We start from the raw sequence: 21109 nt of genomic DNA, 5'->3' as shown, positions 1-21109 counted from the left end.
AAAGTATGTCTGTTGAAAGAAATGCCTGAAATTGAAATAACATTTAATAATATGTTAAACAGATGTAATGCACTTCCTGATACAATGAACTGAGAAGGACACAACATCACCTCTGTGGTATTCCTACCAAAAATGCATAATCTGGATCTATTCATGAGGAAACATCAAACACACCCAATCTGAGGGGCATTTTATAAAACACATGGCAGAAACGTCAAGGTCATGAAAAACAAAGTCTCAGTAACTGTTCCAGATTAAAGGAGACATAACAACTAAATCTAAGATGTAATCCTGGGGCTTCCCTGGTGGCACAGTGGTTAAGAATCCGCTTGCCAATACAGGGGACACAGGTTCGAGCCCTGGTCTGGGAAGATCCCACATGCCGTGGAGCAACTAAGCCCATGCGCCACAACTACTGAACCTGCACTCTAGAGCCTGCGAGCCACAACTACTGAAGACTGTGCACCTAGAGCCCGTGCTCCAGAACAAGAGAAGCCACCACAATGAGAAGCCCACGCACCACAACAGAGAATAGCCCCCACTCACTGCAACTAGAGAAAGCCCGTGCACAGCGATGAAGACCCCATGCAGCTAAAAATAAATAAATAAAATAAATAAATTTTAAAATAATAATAATAATAAAATAAAAATAAAATGTAATCCTAATTGGTTCCACATCCAGCATGACAGCGTGAGAAGCTCTGCAGACCCCTCTTCAGTGAAACTGTTGAAAATATTTAAAAAACCAACTATTTAAAGTCTCTGGAAATGGTCATAAGGGCATACAGCAAATAGGGACCCTTTTTTTTTTTTTCAAGAAAATCTACTAAAACTCAGTTAAAAACAGTAAAGCTACTAAGAACAATGAGAGTCAGTGAACTGAATTAAAATGAAATGTCTCCCTCCCCACTCCAGCTCAGTGAGACAAAAACTTCACTACACTGGTGAAGTCAAGAAACTTCTTTCCCCCTAACTCCTAGTTGGAAGGCAATCTTCCTGGGAGGGGCAGGACATCGGCATATTTCATCCTGCCCCCAATACCTAATGGAGACAGTAAGCTTTGGGAGAGTGCAGCCAAGAGGTGGGAGCTTCTTTTTTATGCCCAGCTCAGACATGTAGGATAGAGGCTCTATCTTGGGTAGAGGGCCACCGAAAATACGGGGACCCCAATCACCTTTGCCCCAGACCATAAAGTGAAGTTTCCATGCCGGGTGAAGCATGCCAAGAAGACCAGATGCTACTGCCTCTCACCCCCTCTGAGCTTCCAAAGTGGGGGTATCACTCAGAGACAAGCAAGCTACCGTTCCCACTCCCAGCTCCCGAGCTGTGCTCCCAGATTTTGCCTGGGGGTAGAAGCAAGACATAAAATAAGCACCAAGTTTTTAATGAACTGACTTCATTTGGAACAGAGTGTGGAGAATTCAAGCCTAAGGGTGCTCTCAAAAACTGGAGGTAGTGGTGAAAGGCAACTGGGAGGAGATTAGTACAAGGTACGTAGGATATAGGCTAAACTGTACGCCAGCTGCTTTGAAAGAACCAAGAAGCTGGAGGGGCCCTGGGTTCAGAACAAATCTCAAACACTAAGCTTGGGAACCACCTCTTCAAAGGAGCTCAGCTTTGATTGGATCAGCTTATGGAGCAATGTAGCCCCAGGGCATTACTGACAACAATAAAAGCGATCAGCTGGCAACCAAAAAACATCTGGGTGGGGCTTCCCTGGTGGCGCAGTGTTTGAGAGTCCGCCTGCCGATACAGGGGACACGGGTTCGTGCCCCGGTCCGGGAAGATCCCACATGCCGCGGAGCGGCTGGGCCCGTGAGCCATGGCCGCTGAGCCTGCGCGTCCGGAGCCTGTGCTCCGCAACGGGAGAGGCCACAACAGTGAGAGGCCCGTGTACCGCCAAAAAAAAAAAACAAAAAAAAAACATCTGGGTGAAGTCTGGGAAAGGGAGCATCAAGAGAGCTCTGCCAGGGACTTCCTTGATGGTCCGGTGGGTAAGACTCCATGCTCCCAAGGCAGGGGGTCTGGGTTTGATCCCCAGGGTCAGGAACTAGATCCTGCATGCATGCCGCAACTAAGAATTCGCATGCCGCAACTAAGAAGTCCACATGTCGCAACTAAAAGATCCCGCATGCTGCAACTAAGACCCAGTGCAGCCAAAATAACTAACTAAATAAATAAAGAGAGCTCTGCCAAACCCACTGTCATTCCAAGGTAGCTGTGAACATACCCAAGGCTGTACCCTAGGGGCAACATCAGAGACTTTACATTGTGGGGACTAGGGTAAGGGGTTCATAGACTTTACTAATATAATCCAGCCAATCACTAAACAAATAAACAAGCAAATAACAATAACAACCCCCCACCACTGGAGGCCAATACTCAGACTTGTAACCATTTATTATCTAAAATGTCTAGTTTCCAACAAAAAGTTATGAGACATGCAAAGAAATAGAATAGTATGACACATACACTAGAATAAAAGCAGGCAAGAGAAATTGCCTGTGAGAGCAGCCAGATGTTGGATTTAACAGACAAAAACATCAAAGTAGGTATTATGAGCATGTTCACAGAACTAAAGGAAACCATGATTACAGAAGTAAAGAAAGGTATGATGACAATGTCGCATCAAACAGAGAATACTGAGATGAGAAGAGAAAGAAGGAATTAAAAAAACCAACTGGAAATTCTGGAGTTGAAAAGTGCAATAACAAATGAAAAAATTCACCTGGGAGGCTAAACAGTATATTTGAACTGGCAGAGAGAATAAGTGAGCTTGGAGATAGATCAACAGAGATTATGCAATCCAAAGAACAGAGAGAAAAGAAAATGAAGAAAAACGAACAGTTTCAGAGAAATGTAAGACACCATTAAGCACAACAGCACATGTATAATGGGAGTACCAGAGGAAGAGGAGAGAGAAAAGGAGCAGAAAAAATATTTGAAGAATATTGGCTGAAAATTTCCCAAATTAAAAAAAAAACAATCTACACATCCAGGAATCTCAATGAACTATAAGCAGGATCATCTCAAAGAGATCCACACATGGACTCATTAAAGTAAAAGTCCTGATGCTGTAATGTATACAGAAGTCAAAATGTAAGGTTGTACACATGCAACTTATATAATGTTATAAACCAGTTATCTCAATGAGAAAAAATAAATCTAAAAAAATAATAAAAAGCAATATTCCAACAACAACAACAAAGTAAAAGTGCTGAAAGCCAAAGGCAAGGAGAAAACTTTGAAAGCAGCAAGAGAAAAATGACTCAGTACTTACAAGAGAACCCCAATAACATTAACAGCTGACTTATCATAAACAGTGAAGGCCAGAAGGCAGTGGGATAACATATTCAAAGTACTCAAAGAAAAAACTGTCAACTAAGAACTGCATATCCAGTAAGGCTATCTTTCAAAAATGAAGGCAAAATAAAGATATTCCCAGATAAACAAAAACAGAATTTGTGACTAGCAGACTTGCCTTGCAAGAACTACCAAAGGAATCTCATCAGGCTGAAAGCAAGAGACCCCAGTCAATAATTCCAATTTACATGAAAACAGGAAAAGCACTGATGAAGGTAATTATGTAAATAAAAACAATATAAATACAAATTGCTTCTCCTTTTCTTCTCTGAACTGATTTTAAAAGCAATTGTATAATACAATATGTATAGAAGATGGTGGAGGAGGAGGAAGCACCAGGAATCTATCTCCTCACATGGACAAAAATTGCACTGGCAGAATCTGCCAGATGTAACTATTTTGGAACTCTGGAGTCTATTAAAGGCTTGAAACATTCAGGGGAAGGCTTGGATGGTAAATTTTGGTTAATTCCAGTCAATTTCAGCTCTTAGCACCCCCCTACCTAGAGGCAGGTAGCTGTCCAACATTCCTGGAGCAGCCTGTAGATAGCTTGTAGGAGCCAGGGTAGGCAATAAGAATCTTGTCTTCCAAGTACTAGGGATCTCCGTACTGACAGCTGATTGCTGCTTCTCATCACAGAGGGGCAGACACAGAGGCAGGCAACCACTGCTGCAATGCTCATTGACATTGTTATAAACACCATAGCCTTCAGCTGAAGCAGCTTCCAAGGGATTTAAAGGGACTAACATAGGTATTGTGGGAGTCCCAGAAGAAGACAGAAAGAGGACATGAAATTATTTAAAGAAATAATAGCCAGAAACTTCCCAAGTTTGATGAAAGACATGAATATAAACATCAAAGAATCTCAACAAACTCCAAGTAGGATGAACACAAAGAGTTCACATTCAGACACATTATAATCAAACTGTCAAATGCCAAAGACAGGGGCCTCCCTGGTGGCGCAGTGGTTGAGAGTCCGCCTGCCGATGCAGGGGATACGGGTTCGTGCCCCGGTCTGGGAGGATCCCATATGCCGCGGAGCGGCTGGGCCCGTGAGCCATGGCCGCTGAGCCTGCGCATCCGGAGCCTGTGCTCCGCAACGGGAGAGGCCACAGCAGTGAGAGGCCCGCATACCGCAAAAAGAAAAAAAAAAAAAAAAAAAAAATGCCAAAGACAATCTTGAAAGCAACAAGAAAGGAGCAACTCTTCACATGCAAGGGATTCCTCAGTAAGATAATAAGCAGATTTCTTATCAGAAATTTTGGAAGCCAAAAGGCAGTGGGATGATATTTTCAAAGTGAAAAAAACCTATCAACCAAGAATCCTGTATCTGGCAAAAATGTCCTGCAAAAGTGAAAGAAAAAAGAAGGAAATCTTGCCATCTGCAACAACATGGATGGACCTTGAAGGTATTATGCTAAGTGAAGTAAGTCAGAAAGAGAAAGCCAAATACTATATGAGCTCAGTTACATGCAGAATCTGAAAAAAACCAAACTCATAGAAAGAGACAACAGACTGGTGGTTGCCAGAGGCGGGGAGTGGGGGTGAAGGAAATGGGTAAGGGTGGTCAAAACGTAGAAACTTCTGGTGAGTTTTGGGGATATAATATACAGCATGGTAACTATAGTTCATTGTACTCTATTGTACATTTGGAAGTTGCTAATAGTAGATCTTAAAAGTTCTCATCACAAGAAAAAAAAATTTATGACAGATGATAGATGCTAACTAAACTTATTGTGGTAATCATTTCAAAGTATATACATATATCAAATCATTATGTTGTATACCTTAAACTAACACAGTGTTACATATCAATTATTTCTCAATAAAACTGGGTGGGGGAGAACTTAAAGACATTCCCAGATAAATGATGAAGAAGTTTATTACCACTAGACCTGCCCTGCAAGAAATGCCAAAGGAAGTCATGCAGGTAGATATGAAAGCATACTAGACAGTAACTCAAAGCTGTATGAAGAAATAAAGATCTCAGTAAAGGTAAATATATGGGCAATTATCAAAGCTAGTATTATAACAATGGTTTGTAATTCCATTTTTTATTTTCTACATGATTTAAGACACTAATACACTAAAAAAATTATTAGTCTAAAAAGTTATTAGTCTAGTACTAATATAACTTTGGTTTGTTCCACATTTTGTTTTCTTCAAAATTTAACAGACTATTGCATTAAAAAAAAAAAAAACCAGTGGCTTCCCTGGTGGTGCAGTGGTTGGGGGTCCGCCTGCTGATGCGGGGGACGCGGGTTCGTGCCCCGGTCCGGGAGGATCCCACATGCCGCGGAGCGGCTGGGCCCGTGAGCCATGGCCGCTGAGCCTGCGCGTCTGGAGCCTGTGCTCCGCAATGGGAGAGGCCACAACAGTGAGAGGCCCATGTACCGCAAAAACAAAACAAAACAAAACAAAAACCAATTACTAGTTTATGTTTTTGGTTACACAATGCAATACATAAAGATGTAATTCTGTGACATCAATAACCAAAAGGGGTGGAGACAGAGCTTTAAAGCAGCAGATTTTTTAAGTTAAGCTGGTATAAATTCAGATTTGAGTATTAAAACTAGGATGTTAAACGTAATCTCCATGGTAACCTCAAAGAAACTAGTTATAGAATATACACTAAAGGAAATGAAAAGGGAATTAAAGTGTTTCACTACAAAAAAAAAAGAAGTACTAAACATAAAAGAAGGCAGTAATACAGGGTATTAGGAACAGAAAAAGCTATAAAGCATATAGAAAACAAACAGCAAAATAATGGAAGTTCCTCCTTATCAGTAATTGCTTAAGTGTAAATGAATTAAACTCTCCAATCACAAAGACGGAAATTGGCAGAATTGTTAACAAAACTATATGCTTTCTGGGGCTTCCCTGGTGGTGCAGTGGTTAAGAATCCGCCTGCCAATGCAGGGGACATGATTCGAGCCCTGGTCCGGGCAGATCCCACATGCTGCGGAGCAACAAAGCCCGTGTGCCACAACTACTGAGCCGGGGCTCTAGAGCCTGTGAGCTGCAACTACTGAGCCCGTGTGCCACAACTACTGAAGCCCATGTGCCTAAAGCCTGTGCTCCACAACAAGAGAAGCCACCGCAATGAGAAGCCCACGCACTGCAACGAAGAGCAGCCCCCACTTGTCGCAACTAGAGAAAGCCCGCGCATAGCAATGAAGACCCAATGCAGCCAAAAATATAATTAATTAATTAATTTTTTAAAGAACTATATGCTTTCCACAAGAGACTTTAGATCCAAAACAGATTGAAAATGAAAGGACTGAAAAAGATATCCCATGCAAATAGTAACCAAAAGAGAGCAGGGGTGACTATACTAATATCAGACAAAACAGACTTGAAGACACAAAAGGTTACAAGACACAATGACATTATACATTAACAAAAGGATCAATACGGCAGGAAGATATAATAATTATAAATGTTTATGCACCTAATAACAGACCATCAAAATATTTGATGCCAAATTTGACAGAATTAAAGGAAAAAAGACAGTTCTACAAATAATAGTTGGAAACTTCACACTCTCAGTAACAGATAGGACAACCAGACAGAAGATACGAAAACAGAGGAGTTGAACAATGCAAAAACTAAGTAGATCTAACAGACATATAGGGAATACTCTACCCAACAATAATAGGATACACATCCTTCTCAAGTGCACATGAAACATTTTCCAAAAGAGATATATATATTAGGCCACAAACTAAGTCTCAATAGATTAAAAAAGAACATACAAAGTATCTTCTCTGACCACAACAGGATGAAGTTAGAAATCAATGACAGAAGGAAACTAGAATATTCACACATATGTGGAAATTAAATAACACACTCCAATGCACCAAAGAAGAAATCACAAGGGAAATTTAAGATATTGAGAGACAAATGAAAATGAGAACAATATACCAAAACTTATGAGATGCAGCAAAAGCAGTGCTAAGGGGGTAATTTATAGCTGTAAATGCTTATGTTAAAAAAGAAAAAAGATTTTGGGACTTCCCTGGTAGTCCAGTGGCTAAGACTCCGTGTTCCCAATGCAGGGGGCCTGGGTTCAATCCCTGGTCAGGGAACTAGATCTCACATGTTGCAACTAAGAGTTCACATGCTGCAACTAAAGATCCTGCATGCCACAAGGAAGATCCCACATGTGGCAGTGAATATCCCACCGTGTCGCAACTAAGACCTGACACAACCAAATAAATAAATAAATATTTTTTAAAAAAAAGATTTCAAGTCAACAACCTAACTTTGCAGCCTAAAGAAATAGAAAAAAGAACAAATTAAACCTAAAACTAGCAGAAGGAGGAAATAGTAAGATTAGAGCTGAGATGAATATAATTGAGAACAGAAAAATAGCAAAAAATCAATAAAAGCAAAAGTTGGTTCTTCAGAAAGATGAACAAAATTGACAAACCTTTAGCTATACTAAGAAAAAAAAAGACTCAAATTACTAAAATCTGAAATGGATTTGGGATGTTACTACCACTAATAAAAAGAAATAAAAAGGATTCTAAGAAAGTACTATGAACAACTGTACACCAACAAGTTGCATAACCTCGACAAAATGGACAAATTCCAAGAAACATAAAACCTACCAAAACTGAATCATGAAGAAATAGAAAATCTTCTATTTAACTAGCAAGGAAACTGAATCAGTAATCTAAACCTCCTAACAAGGAAAGGCCCTGGACCTTTGCTGGTGAATTCTGCCAAACATTTGGACAGGAACTGATACCAATCCTTCTCAAACTCTTCAGAGAGTTAATGAGGAAGGAGCACTTCCTGGCTCATTTATGAGGCCAGCATTGCCCTGGTGCTAGGGCCAAACAGGGACACTGTAGGAAAAGAAAAATACAGACTAATATCCCTTATGACCACTGATGCAAAAATCTTCAGCAAAATACTAGATGATTAAGATGTTCATGAGAGATTCTGGTCTCATGTTTTCTTCATGTAGTGTCCTTGTTGGGTTTTGGTATCACGGTTGTTCTGGGCTTATGGGGAGAAATGAGAAATGTCCCTTCTTTTTCTGTTTTCTAAAGAATTTGTGTAGGATTTGTGTTATTTCTTCCTTAGATGATTGGAAGAATTCACCAGCAAAGCCATCTGGGCCTTAAGTTTTCTTTACAGGTGAGTTTTACTTTTTCTAGATGCTGTGTTCAGGCATTGTATCAAGGCTTAGAGTAGTTAAATTCATAGACACAGAAATTAGAATGGTGGTTGCCAAGAGCTGGTAGGAGGGTTAAGTGGGGAGTTTTTATTTAATTGGTACAGAGTTTCAGTTTTGAAAAATGCAAAAAGTTCTGGAGATGGATGGTGGTGCTGTTTGCACAATAATGTAAGCATACTTAAGGCCACTGAACCAAATACTTAAAAAAATGGTTAAAATGCTAAATTTGAAGTTATGTGTATTTTACTATAATTTAAAAAAACAGCATGTATATAATACACTGTTGAACCTATAAAATAGAAAAATGTAATATATTTGTGCAAATATATGTGGAAATTAAACAATACACTCCTAAACAACCAACCTTACAGAAATAAAAAATATTAAAAAGAATTTCTAATAGTAATTGTATGCTGGTGTGTGGGCCCTGAACCAAGATGGCAGAGTAGAAGGCCATGCTCTCACTCCCTCTTGTGAGAACACCAGAATCACAACTAGCTGCTGGACAATCATCGACAGGAAGACACTGGAACTCACCAAAAAAGATATCGCACACCAAAAGACAAAGGAGAAGCCACAGTGAGATGGTAGGAGGGGCACAATCACAGTAAAATCAAATCCCATAACTGCTGGGTGGGTGACTCACAGACTGGAGAACACTTATACCACAGAAGTCCACCCACTGGAGTGAAGGTTCTGAACCCCACGTCAGGTTTCCCAACCTGGGGGTCCGGCAATAGGAGGAGGAATTCCTAGAGAATCAGAATTTGAAGGCTAGCGGGAATTGATTGCAGGAGTTCGACAGGACTGGGGGAAACAGAGACTCCACTCTTGGAGGGCACACACAAAGTAGTGTGTGCATCGGGACACAGGGGAAAGAGCAGTGACCCCATAGGAGACTGAACCAGACCTACCTGCTAGTGTTGGAGGGTCTCCTGCAGAGGCAGGGGGTGGCTGTGTCTCACCGTGAGGACAAGGACACTGGCAGCAGAAGTTCTGGGAAGTACTCCTTGATGTGAGCCCTCCCAGAGTCTGCCATTAGTCCCACCAAAGAGCCCGGGTAGGCTCCAGTGTTGGGTTGTCTCAGGCCAAACAACCAACAGGGAGGGCACCCAGCCCCACCCATCAGCAGACAAGTGGATTGAAGTTTTACTGACCTCTGCCCACAAAAGCAACAGCCAGCTCTACCCAGCACCAGTCCCTCCCATCAGGAAACTTGCACAAGCCTCTTAGATAGCCTCATCCACCAGAGGGCAGACAGCAGAAGCAAGAAGAACTACAATCCTGCAGCCTGTGGAACAAAAACCACATTCACAGAAAAACAGACAAGATGAAAAGGCAGAGGGCTATGTACCACATGAAGGAACAAGATAAAACCCCAGGAAAACAACTAAATGAAGTGGAGATAGGCAACCTTCCAGAAAAAGAATTCAGAATAATGATAGTGAAGATGATCCAGGACCTCGGACACAGAATGGAGGCAAAGATTGAGAAGATGCAAGAAATGTTTAACAAAGACCTAGAAGAATTAAAGAACAAACAGAGATGAACAACACAATATCTGAAATGAAAAATACACTAGAAGGAATCAATAGCAGAATAACTGAGGCAGAACACATAAGTGACCTGGAAGACGGAATGGTGGAATTCACTGCTGCGGAACTGAATAAAGAAAAAAGAATGAAAAGAAATGAAGACAGCCGAAGAGACCTCTGGGACAACATTAAATGCAACAACATTTGCATTATAGGGGTCCCAGAAGGAGAAGAGAGAGAGAAAGGACCTGAGAAAATATTTGAAGAGATTACAGTCAAAAACTTCCCTAACATGGGAAAGGAAATAGTCACCCAAGTCCAGGAAGCACAGAGAGTCCCATACAGGATAAACCCAAGGAGAAACACTGAGACACATAGTAATCAAACTGGCAAAAATTAAAGACAAAGAAAAATTATTGAAAGCAACCAGGGAAAAATGACAAATAACATACAAGGGAACTCCCATAAGGTTAACAGCTGATTTCTCAGCAGAAACTCTACAAGCCAGAAGGGAGTGGCATGATATACTTAAAGTGATGAAAGGGAAGAACCTACAACCAAGATTACTCTACCCGACAAGGATCTCATTCAGATTCAATGGAGAAATCAAAAGTTTTACAGACAAGCAAAAGCTAAGAGAATTCTTCACCACCAAACCAGCTCTACAACAAATGCTAAAGGAACTTATCTAAGTGGGAAACACAAGAGAAGAAAACGACCTACAAAAACAAACCCAAAACAATTAAGAAAATGGTCATAGGAACATACATATAGATAATTACCTTAAACATGAATGGATTAAATGCTCCAACCAAAAGACACAGGCTTGGGCTTCCAGGTGGCCCGGTGGTTGACAGTCCACCTGCCGATGCAGGGGACGTGGGTTCATGCCCCGGTCTGGGAGGATCCCACATGCTGCAGAGCGGCTAGGCCCATGAGCCATGGCCGCTGAGCCTGCGCGTCCAGAGTCTGTGCTCCGCAATGGGAGAGGCCACAACAGTGAGAGGCCCGCGTATCACAAAAAAAGAAAAAAAAAAAAAAAAGACACAGGCTTGCTGAATGGATACAAAAACAAGACCCATATATATGCTGTCTACAAGAGACCCACTTCAGACCTAGGGACACATACAGCCTGAAAGTGAGGGGATGGAAAAAGATATTCCATGCAAATGGAAATCAAAAGAAAGCTGGAGTAGCAATACTCATATCAGATAAAATAGACTTTAAAATAAAGAATGTTACAAGAGACAAGGAAGGACACTACATAATGACCAAGGGATCAATCCAAGAAGAAGATATAAGAATTATAAACATATATGCACCCAACATAGGAGCACCTTAATACATAAGGCAACTACTAACAGCTATGAAAGAGGAAATCAACAGTAACACAATAACAGTGGGGGACTTTAACACCTCACTTACACCAATGGACAGATCATCCAAAATGAAAATAAATAAGGAAACACAAGCTTTAAATGACACAATAGACCAGATAGATTTAATTGATATTTATAGGACATTCCATCCAAAAACAGCAGATTACACTTTCTTCTCAAGTGCGCACAGAACATTCTCCAGGATAGATCACATCTTGGGTCACAAATCAAGCCTCAGTAAATTTAAGAAAACTGAAATCGTATCAAGCATCTTTTCTGACCACAATGCTATGAGATTAGAAATGAATTACAGGGAAAAAATCGTAAAAAACACAAACATGGAGGCTGAATAATACGTTACTAAATAACCAAGAGATCACTGAAGAAATCAAAGAGGAAATCAAAAAATACCTAGAGACAAATGATAATGAAAACACAATGATCCAAAACCTATGGGATGCAGCAAAAGCAGTTCTAAGAGGGAAGTTTATAGCTATACAAGCCTACCTCAAGAAACAAGAAAAATCTCAAATAAACAATCTAACCTTACACCTAAAGAAACTAGAGAAAGAAGAACAAACAAAACCCAAAGTTAGCAGAAAGAAAGAAATCATAAAGTTAAGAGCAGAAATAAATGAAATAGAAACAAAGAAAACAATAGCAAAGATCAATAAAACTAAAAGCTGGTTCTTTGACAAGATAAACAAAATTGATAAACCATTAGGCAGACTCATCAAGAAAAAGAGGGAGAGGACTCAAATCAATAAAATTAGAAATGCAAAAGGAGAAGTTACAACAGACACCACAGAAATACAAAGCATCCTAAGAGACTACTACAAGCAATTCTATGCCAATAAAATGGACAATCTGGAAGAAATGGACAAATTCTTAGAAAGGTATAACCTTCCAAGACTGAACCAAGAAGAAACAGAAAATATGAACAGATCAATCACAAGTGATGAAATTGAAACTGTGATTAAAAATCTTCCAACATGGGGCTTCCCTGGTGGCGCGGTGGCTGGGAGTCCGCCTGCTGATGCAGGGGGGGCGGGTTTGTGCCCCGGTCTGGGAGGATCCTGCATGCCGCGGAGCGGCTGGGCCCGTGGGCCGTGGCCGCTGGGCCTGTGCGTCCGGAGCCTGTGCTCCGCGGCGGGAGAGGCCACAGCAGTGAGAGGCCCACATACCGCAAAAAAAAAAAAAAAAAAAATCTTCCAACAAGGGCTTCCCTGGTGGCGCAGTGGTTGAGAGTCCACCTGCCGATGCAGGGGACACGGGTTTGTGCCCCGGTCCAGGAAGATCCCACATGCCGCGGAGCAGCCAGGCCCGTGAGCCATGGCCACTGAGCCTGCGCGTCTGGAGCCTGTGCTCCGCAACAGGAGAGGCCACAACAGTGAGAGGCCTGGGTACCACACACACAAAAAATCTTCCAACAAGCAAAAGTCCAGGACCAGATGGCTTCACAGGTGAATTCTATCAAACATTTAGAGAACAACTAATACCCATCCTTCTCAAACTCTTCCAGAAAATTGTGGAGGAAGGAACACTCCCAAATTCATTCTATGAGGCCACCAATACCCTGATACCAAAACCAGACAAAGATACTACAAAAAAGAGAAAATTACAGACCAATATCACTAATGAATATAGATGCAAAAATCCTGAACAAAATACCAGCAAACAGAATCCAACAACACATTAAAAGGATCATACACCATGATCAAGTGGGATTTATCCCAGGGATGCAAGGATTCTTCAATATATGTAAATCAATCAATGTGATACACCATATTAACAAATTGAAGAATAAAAACCATATGATCATCTCAATAGATACAGAAAAAGCTTTTGACAAAATTCAACACCCATTTATGATAAAAACTCTCCAGAAAATGGGCATAGAAGGAACCTACCTCAACATAATAAAGGCCATATATGACAAACCCACAGCAAACATCATTCTCAATGGTGAAAAACTGAAAGCATTTCCTCTAAGATCAGGAACAAGACAAGGATGTCCACTCTCACCACTATTATTCAACATAGTTTTGGAAGTCCTAGTGTCGGCAATCAGAGAAGAAAAAGAAATAAAAGGAATACAAATTGGAAAAGAAGAAGTAAAACTGTTACTCTTTGCAGATGACATGATACTATACATAGAGAATCCTAAAGATGCCACCAGAAAACTACTAGAGCTAATCAATGGATTTGGTAAAGTTGCAGGATACAAAATTAATGCACAGAAATCTCTTGCATTCCTATACACTAATGATGAAAAATCTGAAAGAGAAATTAAGGAAACACTCCCATTTACCACTGCAACAAAAAGAATAAAATACCTAGGAATAAACCTACCTAGGGAGACAAAAGACCTGTATGCAGAAAATTATAAGACACTGATGAAAGAAATTAAAGATGATACCAACAGATGGAGAGATATACCATGTTCTTGGATTGGAAGAATCCACACTGTGAAAATGACTATACTACCCAAAGCAATCTACAGATTCAATGCAATCCCTATCAAATTACCAATGACATTTTTTACGGAACTAGAACAAAAAAATCTTAAAATTTGTATGGAGACACAAAAGACTCCAAATAGCCAAAGCAGTCTTGAGGGAAAAAAACGGAGCTGGAGGAATCAGACTCCCTGACTTCAGACTATACTACAAAGCTACAGTAATCAAGACAATATGGTACTGGCACAAAAACAGAAATACAGATCAATGGAACAAGATAGAAAGCCCAGAGATAAACCCACACACCTATGGTCAACTAATCTGTGACAAAGGAGGCAAGGATATATAATGGAGGAAAGACAGCCTCTTCAATAAGTGGTGCTGGGAAAACTGGACAGCTACATGTAAAAGAATGAAATTAGAACAGTCCCTAACACCATACACAAAAATAAACTCAAAATGGATTAGAGACCTAAATGTAATACCGGACACTATAAAACTCTCAGACGAAAACATAGGAAGAACACTCTTTGACATAAATCACAGCAAGATCTTTTTTGATCCACCTCCTAGAGTAATGGAAATAAAAACAAAAATAAACAAATGGGACCTAATGATACTTCAAAGCTTTTGCACAGCAAAGGAAACCAGAAACAAGACGAAAAGACAACCCTCAGAATGGGAGAAAATATTTGTAAATGAATCAACAGACAAAGGATTAATCTCCAAAATATATAAACAGGGCTTCCCTGGTGGCGCAGTGGTTGAGAGTCAGCTTGCCGATGCAGGGGACACGGGTTTGTACCCCGGTCCGGGAAGATCCCACATGCCATGGAGCGGCTAGGCCTGTGAGCCATGGCCGCTGAGCCTGCGCATCCAGAGCCTGTGCTCCACAACAGAGAGAGGCCCGTGTACCACAAAGAAAAAAAAAAAAAAAAAAAAAATATATATATATATATAAACAGCTCATGTAGCTCAATATTAAAAAAACAAACAACCCAATCCAAAACTGGGCAGGGGCTTCCCTGGTGGCGCAGTGGTTGAGAGTCCGCCTGCCGATGCAGGGGACACGGGTTCGTGCCTCGGTCCGGGAAGATCCCACATGCTGTGGAGCGGCTGGGCCCGTGAGCCATGGCCGCTGAGCCTGCGCGTCCGGAGCCTGTGATCCGCAACGGGAGAGGCCACAGCAGTGAGAGGCCCATGTACCGCAAAAAAAAAAAGAAAAAAAAAAAGGCAGAAGACCTAAATAGACATTTCTCCAAAGAAGACATACAGGTGGCCAAGAGGCACATGAAAAGCTGCTCAACCCCACTAATTATTAGAGAAATGCAAATCAAAACTACAATGAGGTATCACGTCACCCCAGTTAGAATGGGCATCATCAGAAAATCTACAAACAACAAATGCTGGAGAGGGTGTGGAGAAAAGGGAACCCTCTTGCACTGTTGGTGGGAATGTAAATTGATACAGCCACTATGGAGAATGGTATGGAGGTTCCTTAAAAAACTTAAAATAGAATTACCATATGATCCAGCTATCCCACTACTGGGCATATACCCAGAGAAAACCATAATTCAAAATTATGCACCCCAACGTTCATTGCAGCATTATTTACAATAGCCAGGTCATGGAAGCAACCTAAATGCCCATTGACAGACGAATGGATAAAGAAGATGTGGTACATATATACAATGGAATATTACTCAGCCATAAAAACAATGAAATTGGGTCATTTGTTGAGTCATGGATGGATCTAGAGACTGTCATACAGAGTGAAGTAAGTCAGAAAGAGAAAAACAAATATCGTATATTAACGCATATATGTGGAACCTAGAAAAATGGTACAGATGAACCGGTTTGCAGGGCAGAAATTGAGACACAGATGTAGAGAACAAACGTATGGACACCAAGGGGGGATAGCAGCAGAGTGGTGGTGGTGGTGGTGTGATGAACTGGGCGATTGGGATTGACATGTATACTCTGATGTGTATAAAACTGATGACTAATAAGAACCTGCTGTATAAAAAAATAAAATAAAATTCAAAAATTCAAAATAAAATTATACGCCAATTAGATAACTTAGTTGAAAAGGACAAATTCCTAGAAAGATACAAATTTTAGAAAGAGAATAATAATCTGAATATAGTAAGTAAAGACATGGAATTTATTATCAAAAAACTACCCACAAAGAAAAACTCAGGCCCACCCAGATGCCTTCATTGGTGAATTCTAGCAAACATTTCAAGAAGAATTAATACCAGTTCTTCACTAATTCTTCCCAAGAAAGATGAGGGAAACTCCCCAACTCATTCTGAAGCCAGTATTACCCCGATAACAAAACCAATAAAAATATCACAAGAAAAGAAAACTGAAGGCCAATATCTCATGTGAACAGAGACACAAAAATGCTCAAGAAAATACTAGAAACATGACTCTAGCAACATATAAGAAGCAATATACACCATGACCAAGTGGGATTTATCTCAGGAATACAAGGACGATTTAACATCCAAAAACCAATTAATGCAACACACCATATCAACAGAAGAAAAAACAAAAACCACATGATCATCTAAATAGAAAGCATTTGACAAACCCAACACCTTTTCATGATAAAAAACACTTAGCAGGGATTCCCTGCTGGTGCAGTGCTTAAGAATCCGCCTGTCAATGCAGGGGACACAGGTTCGAGCCCTCATCCAGGAAGATCCCACATGCCACAGAGCAACTAAGCCTGTGCACCCCAACTACTGAGCCTGCGCTCTAGAGCCCGCGAGCCACAACTACTGAGTCCACACACCACACCTACTGAAGCCCGCGCACGTAGAGCCCATGCTCCACAATAAGAGAAGCCACCGCAATGAGAAGCCTGTGCACCGCAACGAATAGTAGCCCCCGCTCTCCACAACTAGAGAAAGCCCACGCACAGCAATGAACACCCAACGCAGCCAAAAATAAATAAATAAATAAATAAATAAATAAATAATTTTTTTAAAAAGTGGAAACAACCTGTCTATCAGCTGGTGAATAGATAAACAAAATGTGGTATACCATACAATGGAATACTATTCAGCCATATAAAAGAATGAAGTACATGACGTGCCCTACAACATGGATGAATCTTGAAAACATACGCTAAATGAAAGATATCAGTCACAAAAGACCACATAATTTTGTACATCTCTATTTAAATGAAATGTCCAGAATAGGCAGATATAGAGACAGAAATATTAGTGGTTGCTTAGAGGTGAAAGGCCTATAGGACAATGGGGAGTGACAGTGGGTACAGGGTTTCTTTTGGGGATAATTAAATGTTCTAACATTGATGTGGTGATGGTTGTATAACTCTGTGAACATATTAAAAACCACTGAATTGTATACTTTAAATGGGTAAAATGTATGGTATGTTAATTATATTTCAAAAGGCCATTAAAAAAATTCCGTAGCATAAGCAGCTGACACAGCTAATAGGACACTCACCTCTCTTTCCAATTCATCCTCCTCTTCCAAAATATCATACACCTGCTCTAAAAGCTGAATCCCCAGGCCCCGAATTACATCAGCTCTCAAGACTTCAACTATTCTTCTGATTTTTTCAGAACCTGGCACGATAGCTAAAAAGCAATAACAACAACAGGGAAAAAGTAAACACTTTCACCACTGCAGCAAGAAGAACACAATTTTTTTTCTTTTTTTTTTCCTGGCAACTTGTCATGTTAAGATTCTTTTCACTTTGACAAGAGTTTAGTTTAAGAGTTCATGTTTTTTTGTTTTTGTTTTTTTTGTGGTACGCGGGCCTCTCACTGCTGTGGCGTCTCCCATTGCGGAGCACAGGCTCCGGACGCGCAGGCTCAGCAGCCATGGTTCACAGGCCCAGCCGCTCCGCAGCATGTGGGACCTTCCTGGACCGGGACATGAACCCGTGTCCCCTGCATTGGCAGGCGGACTCTCAACCACTGTGCCATCAGGGAAGCCCAAGAGTTCATGTATTTTTAATGACTAAAATGTATATATGAACTTACGCTTCATGTCTCATCACCACCTCCTAAATCTAAAAACTACAAGTTGTCTAATTTGAAGAAAGTCCACGTGAAAAATTCCAAACATGTATTTATTTACATTTATTTTTAAAAACCAATTTTCGTTCAACTTTTCAGGAATACAACTGTTACATAAAATAAGATATATTTTTTATGAAGATATCCAAATGAAATAATGAAAAAAACCAAAAAATTTTGCAAGCATTAAGCTTCTTAGTTTGATACATTTCTCCAGTAAACATATGCTCTCCAGCTTGGTGTAAAACAATAAACTGACCACCTGAAGGTAGCTCTTTAAGACGGAGTTCCTCTGCCCCCTCTGCAACTCTCCCATGAAGTATCAGCGTGTCCCGATACTTCCGATGAAGTTTAAATTCTGACACTGGCTCTGGTACCGGGAGATCTTCATAGCTCTCTTTAGAGTCCAACTTCAGGGTCTGTGTCATCAATTGTACCAAGTCACTCATTTCATTTGTATGACCTTTCCTGGAAAAGAAAAAATTCTCTTGTTATTAATTGGCTTCATGAGAATTTTTCATTAGAAATTAGATACAAAACAACCTTTAGGAAGTTCTGCTTTCTAATGAGCAAGTAAGTTCCTACAGACAGAACCCTTCCACAAATAAGTATAAACTCTGGACAAAATACAAAAATCAACTATGTGAGGGCAATGAAGAGTGTACAAAATTTGCAAGCAGATTCTGGAGGAGAGTCAACACCTTTAGCCTAAAGGCAAGCCATAGGCAGCTAAAGTACAACAGAAAACCCACAGTCTTTCTTGCCTGCAAAACCAAAGGACAGAGTTCGAGACCACCACTGCCACTAGAAAGTGAGAGAAGAATCTTGGAAAGGAGAGAGTGAGAAAGACAAGGTCCCAGATTTTGCATATAAATTCCGCCCAACTATTTCTAAGTAATTTCACTATATCCAAGTACAAAGTTCAAGAATATTTAAAGAAATATAAAAATATCATCAATTAATGGGATAAAATTGACAATGTCTGGCATCACGACAAAAATACCAGACATGAGGGCTTCCCTGGTGGCGCAGTGGTTGAGAGTCCGCCTGCCAATGCAGGGGACGCGGGTTCGTGCCCCGGTCCGGGAGGATCCCACATGCCGCGGAGTGGCTGGGCCCGTGAGCCATGGCCGCTGGGCCTGCGCGTCTGGAGCCTGTGCTCCGCAACGGGAGAGGCCACAACAGTGAGAGGCCCACGTATCACAAAAAAAAAAAAAAAAAAAAAAAAAAAAAAAAAAAACTAGACATGCAAAGCAGGAAAATAGCACACAATTATGAAGAGAAAAAAATAAGTTAATAGAAATAGATCCAGAAGTGATACAAGTGACAGAATTAGTAAATAAGGACATTAAAATGGTTATTAAAAATATATTCCAGGGCTTCCCTGGTGGCGCAGTGGTTAGGAGTCCACCTGCCGATGCAGGGGACGCGCGTTCGTGCCCCGGTCCGGAAAGATCCCACGTGCCGTGGAGCGGCTGGGCCCGAGAGCCACGGCCGCTGAGCCTATGCTCCGCAATGGGAGAGGCCACAGCAGTGAGAAGCCCACGTACCGCAAAAAAAAAATATATATATATATATATATATATATATATATATATATATTCCATATGACCAAGGTAGAGGAAACACCAACATGTTAAGGAGAGGCAATGAAGATATAAAAAGGATCCAAATTGAACTACAAATGATAAGTACAATGTGTTGAATATGTGGGATGGGATTAACAAATTAGATACTGCAGGAGAAAAAATTAGTGAACTCAAAGATACAGCAATAGAATCTACAAAAAATGGAACAGATGGGAATTCCCTGGCAGTCCTGTGGTTAGGACTCCACGCTTTCACTGCCGAGGGCATGGGTTCAATCCCTGGTTGGGGAACTAAGATCCCACAAGCCACGCGGTGCGGCCAGGAAAAAAAAAAAGGAACAGAGGAAAAATGACTAAAAAAAAAAAAAAGAATACGATTAGTGACCTGTGGGATAACTTTAAGCAATCTAATATACATGTAATCAGAATCCTTAGGAGGGCAGGAGGGGGTCCAAAAAAATACTTGAAGAAATAATGGCGAAACTGTTTCCACTAATGAAAACTATAAACCCACAGATCTAAGAAGACATTTTATAAGAATTCTGAATGAAAATCAGATGTGTTCATTAAAAGAGAATTTTAGCTCTTGCATATACCAAAAACCAATTACAACATTATCAATGACAGTACTACAGGTCTGATTGCTACTATAAATGTACATTTAAAATTAATTCATAAACAAATGGGACCTAATCAAGCTTATAAGCTTTTGCACAGCAACGGAAACCATAAAAAAAAAAAAAGAAAAGATAACCTACAGACTGGGAGAAAATATTTGCAAACAATGCAACTGACAAGGGATTAATTTCCAAAATATATAAACAGCTCATACAATTCAATAACAACAAAAAAAACAACCCAATCAAAAAATGGGCAGAAGACCTAAATAGACATTTCTCCAAAGAAGACATAAAGATGGCCAATAGGCACATGAAAAGATGTTCAACATCACTAATTATTAGAGAAATGCAAATCAAAACTACAATGAGGTACCACCTCACACGGGTCAGAATGGCCATCATTAAAAAGTCTACAAATAATAAATGCTGGAGAGGATGTGGAGAAAAGGGAACCCTCTTACACTGTTGGTGGGAACGTAAATTGGTGCAGCCATTATGGAAAACAGTATGGAGGTTCCTCAGAAAATAAAAACAGAGTTGCCATGCAACATCCAGCAATTCCACTCCTAGGCATATACCCAGACAAAACTATAATTCAAAAAGATACATGCACCCCTATGTTCATAGCAGCACTATCTACACTAACTAAGACATGGAAACAACCTAAATGTCCATTGACAGATGAATGGATAAAGATGTGAGATAGACAGATAGATAGATACACATACATTTATATACACATACATACAGTGGACTATTACTCAGCCACTAAAAAGAATGAAATCTTGTCATTCACAGCAACACGGATGGACCTAGAGGTTATCATACTAAGCGAAGTAAGTCAGAAAGAGAAAGAGAAATACCATATGATATCACTTATTTGTGAAATCTAAAGTATGACACAAACAAACATATCTGT

The 21109-nt window shown here is 40.4% G+C and overlaps 1 protein-coding gene across 5 annotated transcripts in view; it reads right to left on the bottom strand.

Annotated features, from left to right (window-relative positions):
- The window catches only part of NEK4 (NIMA related kinase 4), a 42783-nt gene that overhangs the window by 1545 nt on the left and 20129 nt on the right, over nt 1-21109 (bottom strand). For 3 of the 5 annotated variants that reach the window (XM_082639608.1, XM_082639610.1, XM_082639611.1), the window contains 2 exons: nt 18242-18450; nt 17405-17538 (listed from right to left, as the gene is read on the bottom strand). In XM_082639608.1, the coding sequence (XP_082495734.1) occupies nt 17405-17538; nt 18242-18450 (343 nt within the window). The remainder of the gene's footprint in view (nt 1-17404; nt 17539-18241; nt 18451-21109) is intronic. The other 2 variants (XM_082639609.1, XM_082639612.1) reach the window with 1 other exon arrangement.

This window comes from Mesoplodon mirus (assembly GCF_964341445.2).
Source record: "Mesoplodon mirus genome assembly, chromosome: 12".
Taxonomy (NCBI): domain Eukaryota; kingdom Metazoa; phylum Chordata; class Mammalia; order Artiodactyla; family Ziphiidae; genus Mesoplodon; species Mesoplodon mirus.
Note: the sequence above shows the minus strand (reverse complement) of the source record. Positions and strands in the feature narration are given on the sequence as shown.